This window comes from Haemaphysalis longicornis, unplaced genomic scaffold (assembly GCF_048455015.1).
Source record: "Haemaphysalis longicornis isolate Haplotype H1 unplaced genomic scaffold, Haemaphysalis longicornis Haplotype H1 scaffold_1, whole genome shotgun sequence".
NCBI lineage: Eukaryota > Metazoa > Arthropoda > Arachnida > Ixodida > Ixodidae > Haemaphysalis > Haemaphysalis longicornis.
In genome coordinates this window covers 183431987-183454118 of record NW_027526203.1, presented here as the reverse complement: position 1 = coordinate 183454118, position 22132 = coordinate 183431987, and the positions used below count along the sequence as shown (strand labels likewise).

Genomic DNA, 22132 nt, shown 5'->3' with positions numbered 1-22132 from the left:
CGCCCTTACATTGGTCCCATAAACATCCTTTCACTGCATGTTGCCAGGACTGCTGTCGCCTGTGCGTTCAAAGGAACTGGGAAAGTGCAATCGGCCTCAGCACCCCTTTGAGATGGTCCACTCCAGCTTTGCACGTGACTGCGGCAGGGCGATGTTTCGTTCCGACGTCCTGCGAGTGCTTTGCCTATTTTATTTCACCTCCCCCGTCTTCGGGATAGCTAAGCAACCACCTCCGACTGTACCTAACCGAACTCAGTGGCGTGGCGCTGCTACGAACAAGTTTCGAAGGATCGACACAAACATAGTCGGAGGTGGTATTTGGTCATTGCGCTCAGGCGGTCTTCTGCTCAGTCCCCGGCTCGCTACATCATGTGGAGAGCGGTTCCACCCTAGGAGTGGTTCTGTCCACTCGTGTGCCTCTGGCTTCTAGGTTGGTGCTGAGCTGGTCAGTAGTGGTCACTGCGGGGATGCGTCGCACAGGTGTTCTCCTGGCGCCGGGTGTCTCATAATAAAGCGCCCAGGTGGTGTGAATTGATTCTCTAGCCCCCCCACTACGACCGCTGCTTAGCTCGGGTGCGCCTTCGACGCAGCACGAAACCCGATAAATTTTTTGGTCTTGCCTTTAAAAGCAGGCTGCGTGACTGCGGTGGGCATTGTGCCGAAGCGGGAATTATTGACCTCCTTTGTGTTGTAACTGCCGGCAAACACGACCACGGGCGCAGCTCCTCGCTCTTTATATGGCCCTTCTCCTCGCTGCCTCCTGCAGGCGTGCGCTTTTCGGGCGAATTCCTGCGCGCGTGGTGGCCGCCCTTGGGCGACTCCTCCTCCGCTGTCGGCCGGGAAATGACGCGAGCCCCGAATCGAGGTCGCGGCGCGTGCAGGCAGCCAGCGAGGACGTGACGTCGGCCGTCACCTCCATCAGCCCGCGGCTGGGACGGCCGAACCCATCCGTTCCCACCTAATGGGCCGCCGCCGTCCTCGTCTGCGTTCTCACCGCTGCGCCAGAAACGCCGCTCGTGGGAAGAGCCGCATCCGTCCTACGCGCGGCCGCCAGTGCCTTCTTGTGCCGCTGTCCATCACACTCGGGCGGCAGGAGTACGGCTGGCCGTAAATCCTGCCACCATCGGTTCCGTCGGCCGCGAATAGTAGTCTGTTGTTCCCGGTTCTTGGGTGGTCGGGAGTCTCCATATGGATGTCTATATCAGAGTGAGACTCTTTTGTGGATAATTTCAGCAGGAAGTAACGGGACGAACTGTAGTAATCCAGAGATCATCCACCACAATCTACTTAGCGCCGAATAAAGTCGGCAGTGCGTACCTGCTACCGGAGGGTCGAACCGCGCCCTTCAGGTGCCTTTCTCTGCCTCGGAAGATTGCGCGCACCTTCAGAACGGCGCCGTCCTCCGTCAAACTTCACGCACTGTGCTGCCAGACGTGCAGGTTATGTAGACGCTTTTCTTTTCTCAAGCGCAGTGTCATCACCTACAGCTTCACGCCGATGAAAAACTACGAAAGGGAGAAGGCAACGAGGACATCAGCGCGTGGTTTATGTCGCATCGGAAGCTTTGGCGGTGTTGACCGACGGATCGCTTCACTCGCTCACGAAGTGTCCGCCCGCCGCCGTCGCCTCATTCCGCCGCTGCCCTTAATCTTCGATGTATTCACGGTATCCGCGGATGGCCTCACAGATCCTCCTCGATCGCTAGTTTTGGAATTCTTGCTCAGTCCGCGCTTTTCGCATGGCCTTTAGGTGCTCGGCAAACGCCTTTCCGTGCATCCGCGTTTCCGTATTACCCCTCCATCCTGTCCGACCGTGACTCAGTATCGCGTCCGCTGTGCAGCTGCTCCCTCCGCACCGTGCATGGGATGCGGGGGCGTCAGACCCCTTCTCCTCTTTTCGCGCTTCCTTTCTTTGTGTCTGAGATCTGGGCCGGTCTGCGCATGTCGCACACCGCCTTCTCTCCGATTACGAAAGGCCTGGGGACAGAAACAGGCGAAATCATCGTGAACATCGCGCGGATAACGCGTTCTTCTTTTGCCTCCACCGCTCCGCTCTCATACAATGCTTAGAAACTGCACGTGTTTTCGTAGCTTTGCAGTGTGCCTACCGCGGCTGCATTTATTTTGCACCCTGTTCGCAACGAGGCACGAAAATAGAAACAGGCTGATCGCGCGATGCTTCAATTCGAGACTGCACGTGTGTGATTTATGCGTGCCGTAGAATAACCCCCCTATGACCTAAATGTCCAGCACCTTTTTTATTTCGGCGGATGCATCGACAATTTTGCCCGTGCGACGCTTTGTTTAGCCGACGAATTCGCTTACCGTTTCAGGCGCACGAGAACCGCGTTTTTTTTCTCGGAGCCAAATAAGATTGCCTCGACTTTGCCGGCTCCCGCTCACGTACAACCTGATCCTTGTGCAACGAGATTGGCGCCAGTTTGAAAGGTCAACACGAGCCCGCTATGATAAAAGCGCATCCGCTGCAAGCGATCTACAGCGCCCGTTCTGCGCGGCCGTTATTTATTCCGTGGCGTCTGCCCACGCGAGGGCTTATGTATCAAGGGGCACGTTCCGCGCGCAGCGGGGAAAAAAAGTGCGCTCTGTAGAAGTGCGCGTCGTGGATCGAAGCGAGAAAATGGTGCAAGATCGGATCCGGCGGTCGTTGTTAGCATTTATATTGGATGTGTCGCGGCACTGATGCTTCTATCTCCCCGGATGAGTCCGCTCCCCTCCCTTGCCCGCACGACAAGGCCCGCAGACGTGGTCGCGTTGCCTTTGGGGATCGGCATGAACCGCGGAGGATGCCGGCGGTGCGGGGGTGGCTGCGGATGTGACGCTGTTGACACGCGTGACTTGGCGCAAAGGAGGCGGCGGTCGTCGAAGGCGCGCCGACGAGGGCATCCGGACCGGTCGCGTGCCCTGGTGCGGCTGCTCATTCGTTTGTACAGCGGTGCTCGCGTCTTGTGCAAGAACGCTTTGGCAGCGCTCTCCCCGGGATCGTTTGTGCAGCGTGCGTCGCCAGGCACCGTGGGAATCGACGAGTCTAGCGGCCCACATTTAAACTTTCCTCCTCTACTTCGAGGATGCGGTCAGGCCGGCGTGCGAACGCAAATTAGGCGGCATTCTGTACCGTCAAATGATTCGCGTGCCTGCCCGGGTTTCTGGGAAGGTCGGAGGTGGGCTACTATACGACACCCGCCGAGGGGGTTAGAAAGCAAGCAATGATTGTAACGAAGCGGGGTGTGGGCCAGTTTTATTTAATCTTAGAAATAGCGACAGGCTGTTTCGCCTTGTGCGTACGTTGCTACCGCTACGTTGACACGGCACTCGCGTTGTCAACGTAGGTATGACGGGGTTTTGGAGCACTAACGGAACGCCCAGCGGTGTTGCCGTACGGTGCGGCTTCTTACGCGTTCTCACATCCACTATAACTAACGGCACCAATTAATGCTGGTGCGGGGTCCACATTGAGAGTTCGGAGGTTAGCATGAGGTGGTGGGGATTCGAGTTTCGGCGACCGCATTTCTTTTCGGGCTAAAATACAGAGACGTCTGCATGCGCTATCTTTTGGGGCACTTGTACAACCCCTGTTCCAAATTAATGCGGAGCCTTCCGCTACAGTGCTTCTCATGGCGCTGTGCTGTATTCGGAGTAGCCGGGGTTGTTCACAAAACAGACGAGCGGCCGCTCCAGTGTTCCGGGCTCGCGGTCGTCAGTGCGTGCCGCCTGTTGGGGGCCACCCGATATCAGGAGTGCGCTCGCTGCGTGGAGGAGGGCGGGGGCAATAAAAACCCGTTGTGTGCTGCGGAAGTGGGGGGGAGGAGGGCCGGAAGGAAGGGGACACGCCGGAACTGCACTTACCCGAAAGCGTCCCGCGCCGGTGGCGGCGCTGCATTTTTTGCGCCGAACGGCGCAAGTCGACCAACGTTTCGTGTGAAAGCTTCTCTGCATGCCCGGCTCTGGCGAGCTTTTAAAAGAACTGCTGCTTCGTATTTTGTATCGCGTGACGTTACTTTACTCTTTATATCTCCCCGTAGCTTACGTGACGTGTTTGTGTTTTTCTTTGTTCTTGACATATGTATGTGTAGTAAATATATGGGGCGAGGGATTCCGTAAGAACACACGTCAGAGATGCAGCCCTTATTATCAGTGCTAGTCGGCTAATTGTCATTTCGAGATAATTTCCTTTTGGGGGTTACAGGGATAAAGAAATCTAAGTCGAGCGAAAATGCGCCGTGCTCGTAAACGGGAATCGAACCCACGACCTCCGCATAAAGGCGTGCAGTGCTCGACGTTTGTTTCTTTATCTCTGTATCACACACACACACACACACACACACACGCACGCACGCACATGCACGCACGCACGCGTACACAAAATGACAATTACCTCATTCGGCGACAAAGCACCTACAAGTAGCCGAATAGCACTGGCAATAAGGACCTGCATCTTTAACACGCACGCACGCGCGCGGCGGTTATTTGTGGGCGTGCCTACAAGTGTTCTGGTAAAAGTTATAGCTTCGCTGATTTTTTTTAACAGCGAAGCAGTTGAGCAAATCGTTTGTGCATGGTGTCCGCAGTTAAAAAATACCAAGAAAAGGCCGAGCGCACGTTCGTCAAGCCACGCATGCCCACTTGGGAAGATTGGCCACAAAAGAAGAGGCCGCGCTTCGAGAGGCTCGGCGTGCAAGGCATCCGCTAGAGACTAAGTCGTGCTTGCGGAGTGGCGTATGAAAACGTCGACCAAAACGACGAGCTCACTCTGGCCTTGCTCAACATTAGGTCATTGAAATTCCATGCCGCCGACGTCAACCACGACACCATACTAAAACTCAAATCTGTGTCCGTCAGTTATCACCTACCACAGCTTCGCCATACAAGTTTTGGGCGTGAGTGCAAGCTTCCCTTGATTTTCTTTTCTGCTGTGCCGTTAAAGCAGCCCTGCCTCACGCATCTCAGGTTGCTGACGTCGCAAGCGCTTAGCTCCCCCCTCTATAGTTGTTACAACGCCGGGTCCGATCGTCGGACGGTGATCGGAACGGGGGACCCATTTTGTGCTGCTCCCAGAATTGCCGTCCTGTGCAGACACGCGACTGAGTGAACGCCTGTACGCGTCAAAATGTTTTCCTTCCGAGTAGCGCCACGATCTCTGGCGACCAATGTCTTAGCCAGCTCAGTTCATTATAGCTGTCAGACGACGTTGTCGGCGTCTTACACGGTGCGGATTAGAACTCTACCAAGGCCCTGCGGCAACAAAGCATGCGTCCTTCTTGAGCCTGGCCAATAATCGGGGCATTAACGCGTTGTGGCATGCCAAGACTGCCATTCCCACGCAGTGTCTGCACCTGTCGGGGTAAAATGTGGTCCACGATGCAGTGGAGGAAATGACAACTCAAGCAATGTTGAAAGCACTCAAGCAGCTTCGCAATTTCCTGCTTGCAGCCTGATGACGTCAGTCCGCTTCTGTTCCTGCAATATTGCAGCTTTATTCCGGTTTCATTCAAGCAAATCTTCATGCATCTGCGACGTTTCAGAGGATAAAATTTTCACTCCGAAAGCACTCGGTGTGAACACGGCGCACAAGTACGGAGACGAACCCGAAAAAAAAAAGAAGAAAAAAAGACAAACGAAGCGCTTAGTTTCTCTCTTTCCGTGTCCGTACCTTTTTGTGTATTGTTCAGTGTGAAATGCATGTTATCCGAACTCTCCCGGCTCACCGTAACAGCAGAAACCTCTCGTTTCTGTGGCATTAACTCCGCGTCGCGCGGGGGTGTCCAGGAGATTCCGGAAAAATTCCCTCCGTCATTCCTTTCAGCTAGTGCCGGCAGAACGTCGTTGCGCCCACACTCATTCAGAGCGAACCGAACGGGAGGTGTTTTTAACCCAGGTGAATTAATGCATGTCCACGCCGAAGATGCGACGCTGTAATAGTTTGGGAACATCTTTTCTATCCCGTTCCGCCTCGAGCTATTCTGATCGCATTCCCCGTATGAGTGCCGCCGGCAGGTGACCAGAGTTTCACCGGTCGGTCCCGAAACGCGTGGTGTCGCGGGGAACGGCACTTCGTTGCACCTACCTGACTTTAGAGTGTTTCCCCTACACGCGAATCCGAAAACAAGTCGACCCAAGTGGCCGCGCTCATACTGCACTTGTTCCCGACGTGAGCGTTCCCTCAGCAAACGGATACGCGCGCTGCTGGTGCCTCGCCGAAGACGCTGACGAAGAATCGGTGGACAAAGCCTCCGCTGCTCTCTGACTCACTTCCGTGCCGCTGCTGACTCTCGGTCCCTGCTCTGTTGTTTGCCTAAGAAGGAACAAGAAGAGGGCGGCGACGTGACGCAGATTATCTTGGGTTGCGCAAGTGTCGTCGTAGCGAGCGAGCGCTGGCACCCGCTCAGAGTGTCTTTTTTTCATGCAAAATACGGGCCGCTTTCGCGTGACGAGAGGCGGATTTCCCGCGTTTTGTTACCTCCGCGCGAGCTTAGCGCAGGTGCCCGCACTTCCACGCTCATCCAGCGCCAGGCGTGGCGTCCCAGGGTGAGTCCAGCGGTCGAGCTGAACACCCTCCCCGTTTGTTATAATACCCGGAGCCTTTGTGGGCACCCTTCCGGTGCCTCCCCCCCCCCCCCCCCACACACACACATTGCCCCCCCCCCCCCCCCCCGTGTGTTACGCTTTGTCACGAAGTTTGGCTCCGTCTGGAATCCGTTATTTCGCGCCACTTCCAGCGCGAGAGCGCTAGGTGACCCAACTCGTGTAAGATCGTGTTTGGCGCTAGTGTCAGGCGAGGCCACCGAAGGAAGAATGCCGTGCGACCAAGAAAGAATTGAACGAAAAACGTACTCGGCAAATGTTTATAGTGGTCGCTTTTCCACCATATGGTAAAGAATGATAAACGTATGCTACATCTTTAAATGCCTTGTAGATAAATTCTTTCACTATGCAAAACGAGCTGCCACAACGCCGGTTTTTCTTCTTCTTTTTTTTTTTTTCAGGCTGAGTTTGCTGAAATGGCACGTATGTATCGCGCACACACACACAAAAAAAATCGTTCAACTTGCGGGAAAATTCGCGGTTTTTTTTTAAACCATCGGTTTGACCCTCGTGATTTGAGTCTCATGCCGTGTCTTCGAGTTATTATTTATCATAACGAGGAGACACCAAAGCATGCAATCAGAACTGAAGTCAAATTTTATTTCGCCTCTGTTTAAAAGTTAATCGTACGAGGACTACATTTCTTGCACGCGACAGTTGACATGTTGTGGCTGCCGAGTTTTCTCGTCGTTACCCCGCGCCAGAACCGGTTCGCATGTTCTCGTGCCACGCAACGCGACTCCAAACAGGCGGTTGGGCAAGTGAGGCGTGTGCTCGGCGTGTCGTTACAACGCTCGTGCCGTCACCTCCTTCCTTGCGCTTTTACACGACGACCAAGGGATGAACCGCATGCAACGACGCTGTTGCAACGGGATGCGTTGCAACCTTCGCCATCCCTGCGCGCGACTGTGTACGCCCATTCTTCGGTCCGGGTGACAACACTGTCGGCAGTGACGACATCGGATAGCGTCAAGATCCGCTCACGCCTGTCGCGTCCGCATGCTCGTCGCCATGCATGCACATACACGGGAAGGGCAGATGCTCGACAAGATAAGAGGATCGAGGTGTGTAACCCGGTTTCGGCGCTGTGTCGAAAGGATTGGTACGCGAGCGGCATCGGCGAGAACGACAGCGTCCGGCGCGGTCTTGGTCCGGGGAGTTCTGGGCAAAGAATGCTACGCATTAAAAGCGCGCGCCATGCAGTATGGACTTGCACGGCGCATGCAACGGTTGTGAGTTAGCTGAATGATCAGTGTGGTCTATGTGGTTAAGAGCGCTCTTATGCATCGTTGTTTAGGGGGAAAGGTAGGTCTTGTGCTTGTTTTAGCTTCACGTTTGTCGTTATCCGTAGGAAAGGTGCTGTTTGTTCCCTACGTATTTTCCGTCCGTACGAGCAAGTGGTTCAAGAGCCAAGGAGTGCACACGCCGCCGGTTTCTTGCGGTGTTACTTGGACGCAGTCTTTTAAATTGTTCTCTGCCACGGGTAATTTAAAGTTTGTAATCCGGCATTCGTGTTATTTTTTTTTTTCGTATTCGAAGCCCACTCGGAGCCCAGAAGGAAGCCGGGCGAATTCAGGAGCGACTGAATAAGTACACTGAATACACACACAAGTTCTGATGTGTATCTAGGTGTTTCGTGTGGAAACACTTATACACAAGTACGCAAGAAAGTAGGTGGGAATTCAGTGGATTCGTAGAGCACACTGGGCGCGTTATCCGAATGAAGTGGGTTCGTATTCCACCCGGAGTGCAAATTATTCTTCGTTTTTTTTCTTCTGTCATTCTGAAATTCATTTTTTCGGACAAAACGTTGGACCAGCTATACTTCTCCTACGCTGCCCTCATTGTCGTTTTTACGTCTTGGCTTTTCTTCATGTACAGTACGTAAAGTTCAGAGTTCAGAAGAATGAAGACTCTCCTCGGAGAACAAGTTTTAACGCTTTTGACGTTGCGCTCTGGGACGGAGCCTATTATGATATAACTATAGTTCATACCACAAGCTGCATGCAGTAGTGTGGAGGCTACATTGTTGTCAATTCAGCGCCCACTGAGGGCGCCTAACTCACCGCGAAGGAAAGCGAGAAAAGGCGCCGGGGCTTTGCGGTTCCGCTGACCGAGAGGGGAGACTGGAAGGTCCTTTCAAAACCCCTTTCACGGTGAGTTAGGCGCCCTCAGTAGGCTCTCCATTGACAACAATGTAGCCTCCACAGTGCTGCATGCAGCTTGTGGTATGAACTATAGGCTCCGGTTAAGACGAAGTCGGGTAAGACGAGCAACACCTCTGCTCTCTTGGCGTGCACAACGCTAAAAACGTCCTCTTAAGACGAATTTCTGATAATACGAACAAATTTTCACTGTCCTTTCGAGTTCGTCTTCACGGGAGTCTACTGTAACACAGAAAAGGAATCCATCATTCTAGAACGCAAAAGAAAGCGTACGGGTGTCGTAGTTTTCAGTGTTTTTTTTTTAAAGATGTTGGGAAAGACAGTGGAGAAGAAGACGGGTGGGGGCTGAATTCATGAACTTCGGACTACGCTTTCGATGTCTCAGAAATTCGACTACGAAGCGGCTGCATTCTCCGCCACATTGTGGGACATTCGTGTAAGCGTAACTATCTATACGCTTGAAAGGGGGCGGGGGGGCAGGTCGATAGGCAGCGACGCTGTGAGTTCGGCACCCTCCCCGAGGCGCTTTATTATGTCCACTTTTTTGCCTATCATTTCTAAAACGATTTTCTCCTTTCTAAAAAAGTCGAAACTACTACCCCCTATGCTTTTCCTTGCGTTCTTTTCCTTCCCCTTGTGCATCCATTCTACGAGCCCGTCGTTCGTAAGCGATACACACACGCACGCGCGCGCGCGCGAAGACATTTTCGTTGTCAAAACATTGTCACCGGAATGAGGCCGCTCCCTTGTCCAGTTTTTTTATATATGTATGAACATGTATAGTATGTATGTACGTACGTACATACATACATACATACATACATACATACATACATACTATATACAATACGTACATACACACATACGTGCGTGTGCATACTATACCATACGTACGTACATACATACTTTGTTGTATAACATCGCGCGCGTGTGTGTATAGAAACGAATCGCGCTGGGCGACGAAGACCTTGTCGCCAGTTCCTCGCTCCTACAAACCTGTGTCCGCGCGTATTGGTGCCGCTTGAGGAAAGCCAGCAGCCGCAGAAGCAGAGGCGAGGCGGACGCCGAGGAGAAGTGCACGGAACTGGCACGTGCGAAATCCCCGCGGGCCCCGTTCCTGCGGAGTGAGGCACGATCAACTGATTGCTCGCGCTGCAAGGGATGAAAACTGCGGCATTCCAGGGCGCTCTGCCGCCGCGGCCCGCTTCCTAATCCCCCTGCTCTTCTTCTCGGGCTTTTCTCCACCGCCGTGGCGCGACAAGATCGCCCTTCTTCGGAGCCAGTTTGCGCACACATGGAAGCGAACGGGGCAAATAGGCGGCACAGCCTATCAGTACGTCGCCGCGCGGCTTCTCTCGGCGAGTGTACGCGATGGCATCGACGCCGCCTGCTACTGCGCGCGGGCGGCTGCATCGCCTCGCATCCCCTTCCTTCTGCCGTTGCTCGATTGAGGAAACCGCGAATCCAGGTCGCTGTCTCCGTGTGCTCCGGTTGCGCGCTGGGGGATGAGAGCCTGCGGAGGCCCTCCGGCTGCTATGAGGAGCGAGCCGAACGGATGAACTCGATCCGATCGCCGCCCTTTTTTCTTCGGCTGGCTGGTGATGAGCGGAAGGAGCGACTCCTGAATGGACGTTGTTAACCACTTTTCGCTTGTCATCATGCCCGTCCAGCCAAAGAAAAAAGTGGTACCTCTTGCGTGTTCTTGCGGCCGATCGAGTTCTATGAGCTCGTATCGCGGAATGAAATTCCGCGCTCGACATTTTGGGGCGCGCCGCGCAAAATTTGAGCAGTATCGTTTCACATTTCCGCCCACTCACGGCAAATGTTTTTTGTTGTTGTTGTTGATGTGGCATTTGTTTCTTGCTCCTTTCGGAGCGGCGAAATTTGAAAGTTGAGGCTGGGGCAGGCATCAAATTGAATTGCGAAAACCAGTGGGACGTCATTGCGGCAGTTCGCGAAGCGGCCAAACAGGTCGCCTGGTGAGCTCTGTTCTTTCGAGATCTGCTAGCGCTGTACAGTGTTGTGCGCAGCTAAATTAAGCACGAGACAGATGTAGTTATGCAGAATGCAGCCACTAGTCGAAAATACGACAAATTCGTTTCGCTGGCCTCTGTTACAGGCCTGTGAATGTCGGCAGCTACTGGACTGTGCAGGCCTGTGAATTAAGAGAAACTACTTTCCCATTAACGATGTGTAAACTGCGGGTTTGGTCATCGGTTGTTGTGGCTCCTCTGATAATGGAGGGGAAAAAATTGGCGCAGCTTGCACTAGTAGTGCAAGGCTTGAAAAAACAGCAGAGCTGAAGGCCGACCTAGCTTTTCCCCACACTGACAGTGGATCCCAGGAGAGAGGGAGCAGCTGGAATCCAGCAGTGCAAAGCCATTTTAGACGGCACTGTAAAGCAAAGACCATTAAATAAAGTAAGTCCAGAGTTTTATTCGGTAGCAATCGTCGTCATCCCTTTCGTCGTCGTCTTCCGACAGCGCAGCCGCGTAGGGCAAATCCTCTTGTAGCGCGTCCTCGCCTCGGTAGACTTCCACTCTTCCTCAGCTGACCGGTCCGGTGGCCGTCTCCACGTGTGGATTGAGAAGGGGCGGCTTGACAGATTCGTCGTCATCGTCCCCGGCGTGGCGGATCCGTGGCGCGCCGGTCGCTACACGACGACGAAGGCGGGAGCTCCTCACGTGACGTGAGCCCACGCGCAAGCCTGGACGACGCCGGGCGGTCGCAACGAGGCGAGGCACGCGCTCACGTGCGCTTGGGGTTTTCTATTTACGCCGGACGGATTTGTGTCGGCCTGAACAGCTCTGCTGTTAAAAATAGCTCGTGCACATTAAAGACCCTCGGGTGGTCGTAATCAATCCGCAACCCTTCACTATATATACTGCGCGTCTCAGAGCCTTGCCCTGCTTCCGAACGTAAACCCCCAGGAACTTGAGGTTTGAAATTTCTTAAGGTTAGTGTATCACCTTAGTACCATTTTTTCACCCCCCCCCCCCTCACGTTTGTCCACCACGAACTCAATCTCCAGCTATCGTTTATTTTTGCCTCAAATCCTGTTTGCATACGTTTTTATTTGGGATGTTGCTAGGCTAAATTTTCGTCATTTTTTTTCTTGCGAGACCTCGCGTTTGCTACGCCGCGTGGACTTCTAAACTATTTCGCTAAATAAACGTTTTGTAGCTCATTTAGTCGCTGTAGCCTCAACCAAATAATTTTTAGCTTGTTTTACGTCTTGTGTACGGCAGGCACGAATTTTAAAACGCTTCATGGTCAGTATACGTACCAAGAACCAGGAGATGCGCGCTCTTTTGAACTGCTGAGAGCACTTATTGGGAGGTACTAGCTAGCGTCACTAAATAAGCTACGCAAGAGTACCGCCACTTCGTACACCCGTCGCCTCCGGTACACCCGGAAGCGTCTGGGGGCCATTTTGTTTCTGGCTTGCAGTGTTGCCATCTCTCCCAACGAAACCGCCGCCGGCTGTGACGGGCAGAGCGTGACCGGCCGCTCTAGCGTCCGCGCAGCAGAGAGAGAGAGAGAGAGAGAGAGAGAGGCCAGAAACAAAATGGCTGCGCCCATATGTAAGCTAATATCACGTGGTGCCGACTGACCAATGAAAATCCTGGCGGCACATCACAATGACAGAAAAGAGTGCCGATACTCTGAAAGCTACCGTTTTGGAATCTTTGGTACTGCCCCTTGGGCTTTTCTCTTGATTAGCCCTCAAACGACGTTTTTCTTGTCCCCTGTGACGTGTCTGCGTGCCTTCTGGAAGTAGCGCTCTTAAGATGTCCCTGGATGTCCCCTATACCGTATTACTGCCGATTTTATGCTTATTTTTTCCCAGCTATTCGCAAACCCTGAAGCGATATGAAAAGGGGCTTGGAATTTGTATATGCTCTTATGTATATGTATATATGGAATTTGTATATGTTGTATACGTATAAGGGAAAAGGGTTAGGAATTGATGCCTACTTGTGCTGTTTCCTTTTTAATGGCGAAAAGGAGGAAATATGGAGAGATGCTGTGTGTTCAGTAAGTGCAGGGTGCGTGCCTTCGAGCAGGCACATTGTGTTCGTGCTAGCCGTCTTAGTCTCGGTGTACCCACGCAGGCCCGGTGATTGCAACGGCATTTGAGGAAGTGCCCGTATTTCACGGCTATTTTAGGGCTTGTCTTTGACCGAGTTTTCGTTTGAAAACGCTGTAGTATATGTCCAGACTGTGTACAAAAATGCCTCCGTGGAGTCCTTTCTGTTCGCCCTCGCGCCGTTCGGGCTGCCGAGTTTTCGTGCGCTACCCGGCTGTGCCCGCGCGCGTCCCTTTCGGCATCTTGACCTCGATTCGTGTCAAGCACGGGCTTCTTCGTCCTCCGGGTCCATTCTGCCTCCCGGCGGGCACTTGGCGGGCTCCGGTGGTCGTGCGCGACCAGGTGGGCGTGTCTCCAACCGGCTGCCCGAGCATTGTAACTGGCCGACTGAACCAGTTTTATCCCGAGCTTTCTGCTCGCTTGCGGTCTGTCTGTTCTTTTGCTTTCGGGAGACAAATTATTTTCTGCCGTGTTGCAGCGCTCACCGGTTCGGGTTGCCAGGCGAGGCGTGCGGAGAGCGTATACAGTGACGCACGTGATGTTGCACCTTGCTTGGAAGTAGCCTACGGGCTTCTGCAGTGCGCACATGAAACCCCGGGGCGCGCGGCTGGTGAGACAAGGCGTGAGAGCTTCAGTTCACAGCTGACTCTCGTGTTAAGTCCAAGCTGTGTGGAACTTTAGGTCCCGGGGCAGCTGCGTTTGTTTTGTTTATAATACCTCAAAATTGCACTGGTTCTCCGTTTAATTTCTCAAAAAAAAAAAAAAAACGCGATACTTTGATTTCCCTCATTCATGGGATTCTGCAGGTATACCTCGAGATATGGAGAATTCCTGCGTACTCTTCAGCGCGCAAATGCACGACTGTCTTCCCCCCTCACTGGGTAAAAACCGAGCGCCCACTGAAATGTCGTGCCGCGGGTGGCGAACGCCGCAACTGGAGCGGCCGTAGTTTTGCCTACGCTCGTCGAAGGCGTGGGCGGGTGTGGTCCCTGGTGCGTGAGGCAGCGTCGGGAACGAGGACTGGCTCGTGCATCGCCAACCGAAGGCCTTCACTCGACCTTCGTGAGTGGCCGACGTCGTGGAGGGTTCTGCGTGTTTCGGGAAAAATGTGCGGCCACTGAGAAGGCCTGTAGTGTATCGTTGCAGTGACCGGATTTCGTTAAACGGTGGTGTGCGACATGGCGGACGAGGTTCGGGATTCACCAGTCCAAGTTGGTTACTGCAGAACCATTTACTACACAAACACTCTCGCTGCCATTTTTTAATGAGGGAAGTGCGCTGGAAAGGGCCACTTCTCTCGCACCTTGCCGATTTGCTCACGACGGCTATGACTGGCGACTCCGCACGGCTAGTTCTAGCGGATTTCTAGCATGTTTGATGTGCGCGGGAACAAACACAAGGTGTGACATCATTATGGTTCTAGGTGCGGAAGCTCCTCCGCCGTCCTTTACAGGCAAAGAAAGGCTGTAGACTTCCACTTAGCAGTCACTAATGCTTCACCGGGGTAAAGCTTTGCAATGGAACCACAAATAAGCCTCCGACAAATTGACTATGGTGTCCCTTTCAGGCGCGAACTCCCTCGTTTCTTGGTGCGCATGGGGCCACGCGATGGCAACAACAAAACTTCAGAGACACTTACGACAGATTTGAGCGGCCCGATGACTTTTCTTCTCTCCTTTGGTACAGTTACGCCAATGGGCATGCCTTATGCTCGATACCAACTAGTCCAGCTTTCCTCCGTAATTGTCACTTCCACGCAGCTTGCACGCGTCTCGCCGTATGACGTCAGCGCCGCAAGCAACGTGCTGATTTGGTGTCGTGGTAACGCGCTCGGATCCAGAGACCCAGGTTCGATTCCCGCACGAGCTCCAATTAGGATTCTGATTCCTTCACAGCTCTTCGTAACACCCCCCCCCCACCTCCAGCCAAGAAAGTAAAGGAAAATAAAAAAAGATCCCGTGCCACCTCCACTAATGTGAAACCTGGGGAGGGGCGAAGCATGCAGTGTATAGGTGTATTGTTGGCGCTTTGGCGTTTTTACCAACTGAGATGAAACCGTTGGGGGGTAGAGATACAACTTTACTGCAGATGTCTCGTGTCTTTGAAGCACGAAGCGTTCTAGCGCGAGGCGTAAACGAGTGTCCCGGTGTTTTAGTACCGTGGCTACACGAGACGACGGTTACGACGACGATGACATGAGACGCCGACAGTCCCGAGCCCCTTGAAGCTTTACTTGTGGGACAACGCCTCTTGCGAGGGTGTCAATTGCGTTTGCATGTTCTCCTAAATAACGCAGCGCTAATTGCCAGCGATGGGCGGACTAGCTTGGACACGCGTGCGTCACGAACGTCGTGGTCGTGGTAAGTGGGCTTCACGCAGTTGCGACACGTTCTTTGAAAGAAAGCGCGCCGCCGCTGCAGCGCGGCCTGCATAATACGGGCCGCTGTTCTCCCCGCGTGTGTTTCCTGCTCTTTCTGTTTCCTCGAAGTGAATAACGGCCGGCCGGCTCGAACTCAAATCGAGGGCTGTTCTTAGAACGCCCTTTTCTCAGGCGATGCGCATGGGGGAACTTGGGATTAAAAAGCGAAGGAATAAAAAAATTCAATGGGAAATATAGCATTCAAGTTCAGTTCTGTGTGCTTGTTATATTTCCTCGCACCTTCCTCTTGCATATTCACTGTTTATTTCAGCAAGCATCGTTGTCTGTGCATTGTAATGATAGCTCTGCTCTCCGCAGCTGTGTCCGAGGAGCGAAAACGGTTGTAAACACCGGTGTTAAACGCTTCAAAATTGGGTGGCAGCGAGTCGATCAAACGAGGCGCGTAATGAGGGTCAAGGGAAAAAAGCGGCGAGGATTGTTTGGGCCGTTCTGAGTAGGGCCATGCTTTGTCATCTTTTTTTTTTTTTTGCTAGACAGCCATAGTTTGTGGCTTGCGAAATACATTCCATCCCCCTCCTCACGCCTCGCGAGGGAACTACGCTTTTGCTGGCGTTGTCGGACATTCGCCTCCCGATCTTTTCCTGGACGTCGTCATCGGGCTGTTCCAGAGACCCTGCTCCAGAGGCGCTGGACGCTTGAATACATCTGTACACACACCCTGTACCGCGTCTCCTGCGCTGTTCACTGCTGCGCTTTACACCGGGGTTCGACTCCCACCAAGACCGGGATTCTTTTTTTCTCCGGGTTCCCCGGGAAAATACTTCGGGAAAATACTTCGCCTTCTTGTAAAGGGAAGCGTTGCTCATTGCTCGTTTAGACGGTTGCGCTTAAAAAGCAGAACACACTGCGATGCCTGCGTGAATCCACATTTAGAATCCTGATTTGACCTTTAATTAAAGTGAAACAGCCGGTAAAAAGCTGCGTTAGCGTTTTTCGCGTTCTCTCGAAACAACATTCTGCGTTGAACAACTGCAAGACCCTGTGCGTGACCCTGTTTAGATCTGGCAAGTGGTTTATTGGGGACAGTACTAGGGGAGTTACGTCAGTGCCTCCTGCGAGCTGCTCGTGCAAGTTTCTCGCCTGCAAGGAGGCGAAAAGCCGAAACGTACGTAGCCCACAAACGGCTCCCGCAGCACTTCGCCCGGTCGAACTTGTGCTCGTCATGTCGCATTTTTGTTACTGTTGGTATTACGCAGCGGGTGCCTTCTTGCGCCGTGCACGTGCCGTCCAGGATTCCACTGCCACCTGAAGCATGGCGCTTTTCACCTCCGCGTGCAAGTCCGCCGGACGCGACACTCCGCGGACACGCCTTTTGTCGAGCAAGTTTCTCGAGAAAAACCTCCGGTCCACGGCGGCTCCTCTTCCTTCGCGAGCCGCCGGTCTGTCCGCGCGTCGGTTCGTGGATCCTGTCTCTTTTGCCGACAAGAATATGTGCGCTACGCACTGGAATGGAAGTTTGTCGCAGCTGCCCCTGCAAAGCCTCCCGCTGGGGATTCGGATCTTTCTCGCTGCGCCGTGTAGACGCACTGGCACTTCCGTTAGGTTCGTCTCTGGGGTGGTCCCAGGGCCAAATCAGGCTCCTTTGCTGAAGGTCCCAGCGCTTTTGTATTTCATTCGCTCAGCTCCTAAGTGCACAGTGGGAGCGGCAAGAGCGTACATTCCGCTACTGTACATTTCGCTGAACATGCGCACGCCCAGCTACGCCAGTTTGGCTTCCTTCTTTTTCTTTTTGTTTTTGAGTGGTAGTGTATTAACCTGCCTAGCCGAGCTAAGCCTTTCGAAATGCCAACTCCAAGCGTTGCCTTTCTTTGGCACAGCCTGCCGGCCGGGATGCTGGTCTTGGGCTACATGCTGTTAGAGGGCGCATTCATTGACTCCGGCGATTGGTCTTGGGCGAGCGGGCTGGCGAGTTCGTGAGAGCGATTTTTGTGCCGCCGCAGCAGGAGACGCGTCGAGCGGCGACGGCCGTGCATCCGCGCGTGCATGCCGGGCGCGCTTTTATACGCGTGTCCTTCGGCAGTTCCTTTTTCTTTTCATGCCTCGCTGTAACCCGTGATCGCACTTCTGGTTTCCGCGCCTCCGTTTCCTGTGGCTGTGGCAACGCCGTCCGTTTGTCATTCCCCGCAGAGCCGCTCTCGGCTCTCCCCTGCGGGCCGTCTCTGCTGCCGTGCGCGCTTTTCGGGAACACGATCACGCTCAACCGGCTCCACTGTGGGATATTTAATCTGTGCCCCGATTTTCGGGGCTTTCGCGCTGTTTGGAGTCTGGACTCGATGCCGGTGCTGTTTGGTCCTAGTTGACGACCTCGCTGCCGGCGTTGGCCTCCTCGAAATGGGCGTAGCGCGTCGCGTTGGCGACGTTCTCGACGTTGGATGAACTCCCCAAAACGGTACGGCTGTGTTTTGATTGTTTTCGGCTCCGCTTGCTCGAAGCGATAAACGGAAGATTTTTGTCCCCTCTTGCCTCTAACGCACAGCCGGAAACTTAAGTTCCTTCATCGGCTTCGAAGGGACTTTACCGGAAACGTCACGGTCCATATGGACCGACAGGCAGCGTATTGCATCTTGAAATTAGCTCGTAATTTGGGCAGAGTCGCCGAGTTTGGCGGGCCTGTAATTTAATGTAAAAAAAAAAAAAAACCCTACTCTAGGCTGCACATTGTAGACGCCGCTGCGTTGGAAGGGGCGCTGTAGTACACAACTTCTTGGCTCTTGTGGGGTTTGTGAATCAGCGTGAGTCACCACAGCGCGGCCCATTGTGAGTCGCCGCCTCGGGCTGGTGTCTCAATGTCTTCCAGTTGTCTTTGTTCTGAGAGATTAGAGAGTCGTGGGGAAGTTTGTGTGGAAGCGCCCGTCTCTGCAGGCGAGAGTGTCAGGGGAGGCGTTATTTGCTCATTGATTTTCCACGCAGGCCTTATTGTTGTGCCAGCTCATGACCCCCATACCAGCCAGGGGAACGAAGCGTTAATCCGGACAACGTGCAATTAAAGTCACGCGGGCGCATTTCGCTGTCCCTCCGCCGTTTGCGGGAGAGGAATGAGGCCAGTCGTTCGGCCGTGGTGCCCATGCCGTGAGCCAATTCGAGGGCCGGTGTACGAACTCTCAAGCGTCAGGCATGCGTGAACAGACTTACTGCATTGTCTGACTTCTGGCTCAGAATGGTTCTTTGGCGCAAACTTGTAATTATCTGTCAGCTCTGGAACATTGCGTCGGGGGGGGGGGGGGGGGGGGATCAGCGTGTCGACCTGAATTCTTGCATTTTTACTTCCGCTTGCTTGTTTCTACACCTTCATCGGCCTTCTACAGTGTTCACGCTTAATTGCGAAAGGCATCACTTATTAAACTGACCTTCGGTCCCAACCCGCCGCGGTGGCTCAGTGGGTAAGGCGTTGCGCTGCTGTGCACGAGGTCGCGGGTTCGAGTCCCGGCCGTGGTGGCCGCTTTTCTGATGGAGGCGAAAAGCAAAAACGCCCGTGTGTACGAGATTTAGGCGCACGTTAAAGATCCCCAGGTGGTCAAAATTAATCCGGGGCCCTCCACTGTGGCGCGCCTCATCGCCTACGCCGCGTCGGCGCGTTAAACCCTACAATCAATCAACCTTCGCTCCCCCCCCCCCCCCCCCCTCCCACCCCGGAATATATATATATAAAAAACACCCGGCCGCTTGAATAGTTGGATGTACTCACATGCGAGATACATTTTTTTGTTCAAGTTGTGCACTATGCATGGCGATTTGTATGAGTAGGTTGTTTAGGGGGGAAATTAAACTCGCTAGACGTTTGCAGACGAGAGCTGCAAGCAGTGGACGCTTCAGTCTGGCGCTTAGCTAGGAACTGGGATCGAGGCACGCCGACTTTTATCAATATTTGCTCTTATGAAAGCAGCAGTTTAGGCCGAGCAAATATAAATATTTTCTCTTGTGAACGCAGCAGTTTAGAGCTGTTCAGGCCGGCACAAATCCGTCCGGCTGAGGCAGCTAACCCCGAACGCATGTGAGCGCGTGCCTCGCGGCGACCGCCCGCCGTAGCCCAGGCTTGCGCGTGGGTTTACCCCACATGAGGAGCTCCCGTCATCGTCGCCGTCGTCATGTAGCGACCGGCGCTCCACGAGTGGACCGTGCCGAAGGCGATGACGACGAATCTGTCAAGCAATCCCTTCTCAATCCACATGTGGAGACGGCCATCGTACCAGCTGTCGAAGTGGAGGTCTACCTAGGCGAGGACGCGCTAAAAGATTTGCCCTACGCGGCTGTGCCGTCGGAAGACTGCGACGGAAGAGATGACGACGGTCGCTACTGAATAAAGCACGCTACATACTTTAATGGTCTTTGCTTTACAGTGCCATCCAAAACGGCTTTGCACTGCTGAGGTCCGGCGAATCCCTCTCACCTGGGATCCGCTGTCAGTGTGGAGAAAAGCTGGGTCGGCCCCCAGCTCTGCGGTTTCTCCTGCGCCAATTTTTTCGTACATATTCGCGCATATTCTTACCTGTTTCGTACATTATCTTCCGTACAAAATTTTCCCTTGCCTTCTGTTTTGGCGGATGACTTCAAAACAGCTTGTACTTGTACAGATTGACACTTTCTGGGTGAATGTTCCTGTCAGAGGCCAGCTTCTTTGCTCATGGACTGCTATCCAACATACACCAGTGCGCGCTGACTGCAGTGCAGACTTTTAAAGTGTGAAGTTGTGAAGTGCTGCTGTGCAGGTGACGGTGGTGCGAGGGTGTGACAATGTGGCGTAACATTCCGTGTGCAGATTGACTACCCGGACTGCGAGCTGCTGCGGCCGGGGCAGCGGCAGTCGTGCACCACCATGAATTTGGAGCGGCTGCTGGCCCTGGAGCCGGACGAGGTGGCTGTCGAGACCAGGCACCCGCACCTCCAGGTGGGTGTGCCAGTGCAGCACGTCGTACCGGGGAGCAGGGGCGCGAGGCGGAAACGCTCCCTGGATGCGTTTCAGAAGGGGCTGATGAGGTGCACTTTGTGGGCGTAGCCGTATTTCGAGCTTAGAGCTCCCGAGTTATGTTAACCAAGCTTTTCTGAGACTTTCGCTACCTTGCAGGAACGACCCTTGTGCCAACGTACCTTATCTGTTATGCAGCACCATATGTTTGTATGGGTGTGATCATTTATTGTTAGGTATAGTTCGTTAACTTCTAGTAGCTCCCTGCTGTGGTGGCTGAGGCACCATAGGCTGCTTTGGCAGCTGTTTTCATGATGGAGGCAATAAACTGGAATGCCTGCATGTCAAGATTTCAGTGCCTGTTGAAGATCCCCAGGTGGCATAAATTAATCTTGAACCCCACTTTATAGTGGCCCTCGCAGGTTAGGTGTAGCTCTGGCATGTAAAACTCGCAAAATATGTAACAAGAAGAGAATTGGAGGCTTCTAATAGCTGGACTTTTGAGGAACCTGGAACCCTGTGCCATCATCATTGTTCTGGTTGGTTATTTAATTGTGTGGGCTCTCTGTGTCAGGGTGCAGCAGTGTTCGTCCTATGAGGCTCAATTGTAATCTAGAGGAACCTATACATGGATTTCAGAAAGACGGGGATGTCCTGCGCAACTGCTGCCGTGTGTTACTGAAACAAGTTGCCCATTCTTTGGTGGAGATGATTGCAACGGTTATGTTCTGGTCAAGTTCAGGAGGGGTGTTTCAGAAAATTCCTTTCCCCTCAAATTGGCATACGCCAGAGGTACAAGTGGCAAGCACGTGTACGTATTTTATAGAATAAAAAATGCAACTACGCCATCATTTTCTCTTGAGTGCCAGGAATAATTTTGTCTGTGAGGAAAAGTCTCCAGCCTGACACTGTCATGCTATCTTTAGTGTAGTGGGTAGGTTGCTTTGTGTCATTTGACAGCCAGATTGGTGGCTGCGTGTCGTTTTGTTCTCCTCTCCCTCCTGCAGCAGCTGCCGTTGGACTGCCAGCAGACAGCTCTGCACAAGGAGGGGCTGCTGAAGTCGAACCGCAGTTCTCGCAGCAGCGACACGTCCTCTGCCTACTCGGGTTCGGACACGATGCAGTCAGTGCAGTCTTCACTCGAGGACAACGAGGTCGACCTCTCTGGCCTCGTCGAGAGCACGGTGGACTCGGATGAGGAGGAGGACCTGGCGGAGTCCATTGACGTGAGGGCCCGGGGCTTATCCATTGCATGCATGCCACAACCTGGTTACATGGGCTGACTACTTGTACTGATGCGTGCAACTCACTGTTGGTGAGCTGTTAATCATACTAACAGGTCACCAGCAATGAGAACGTTGCAATTTGGTAAGGTCGTTGCCGAAAAACTTGTGTGCACTAAGAGCGGCAGGTTCGTGCTGGCTTGATGCTTTTAAGCTCCTGCTGAAATCCAACTCAATCTGATCCAAAACGATACATTAACATCCCGTGTAAATTTTGGCATACCCATTCCTAATGGGCATACCCTGGTTGACTTCATAAAGGATCTGCGAATGAACCAATGTCCCATCATGTCTGAAAATAATAGTCAAAGCGATTGAAACAGCAAGTGCTTGAAGTGTTCCCCACTCCAGTTTTAATGCCAGCAGCAGTGCTGCGTGATAAGCATGTTTATGAAGTACACAGGATTTTTGCTGTTACAGTTGCATGTGCCAAATAAAATTTCTTCTGCCAGGTATGTGGTATCATGTCTTTTACGTCTGTGTGGTAGAATCGGTGTCAAATTATTTTTTCAAATTTCCCTAGGTAACATTACCTGTGTGCTACTATCAAGGGCATGTTAGAATAGTGCAAATGCATCGGTGGCATTATATCATAGGTGGGAGATTTTGATTTCATCTGTTCAATATCGGGTTGATGAATTGTGCAATTGAG

The 22132-nt window shown here is 53.1% G+C and overlaps 1 protein-coding gene across 8 annotated transcripts in view; it reads left to right on the top strand.

The window, feature by feature from the left end:
* LOC144139959 (rap guanine nucleotide exchange factor 2-like) overlaps nucleotides 1–22132 on the top strand; it is a 583152-nt gene that overhangs the window by 521458 nt on the left and 39562 nt on the right. For 6 of the 8 annotated variants that reach the window (XM_077672182.1, XM_077672201.1, XM_077672196.1 and 3 more), the window contains 2 exons: nucleotides 20051–20179; nucleotides 21205–21423. In XM_077672182.1, the coding sequence (XP_077528308.1) occupies nucleotides 20051–20179; nucleotides 21205–21423 (348 nt within the window). Of the gene's footprint in view, nucleotides 1–17439; nucleotides 17684–20050; nucleotides 20180–21204; nucleotides 21424–22132 lie in introns of those variants that run through there. The other 2 variants (XM_077672215.1, XM_077672185.1) reach the window with 2 other exon arrangements.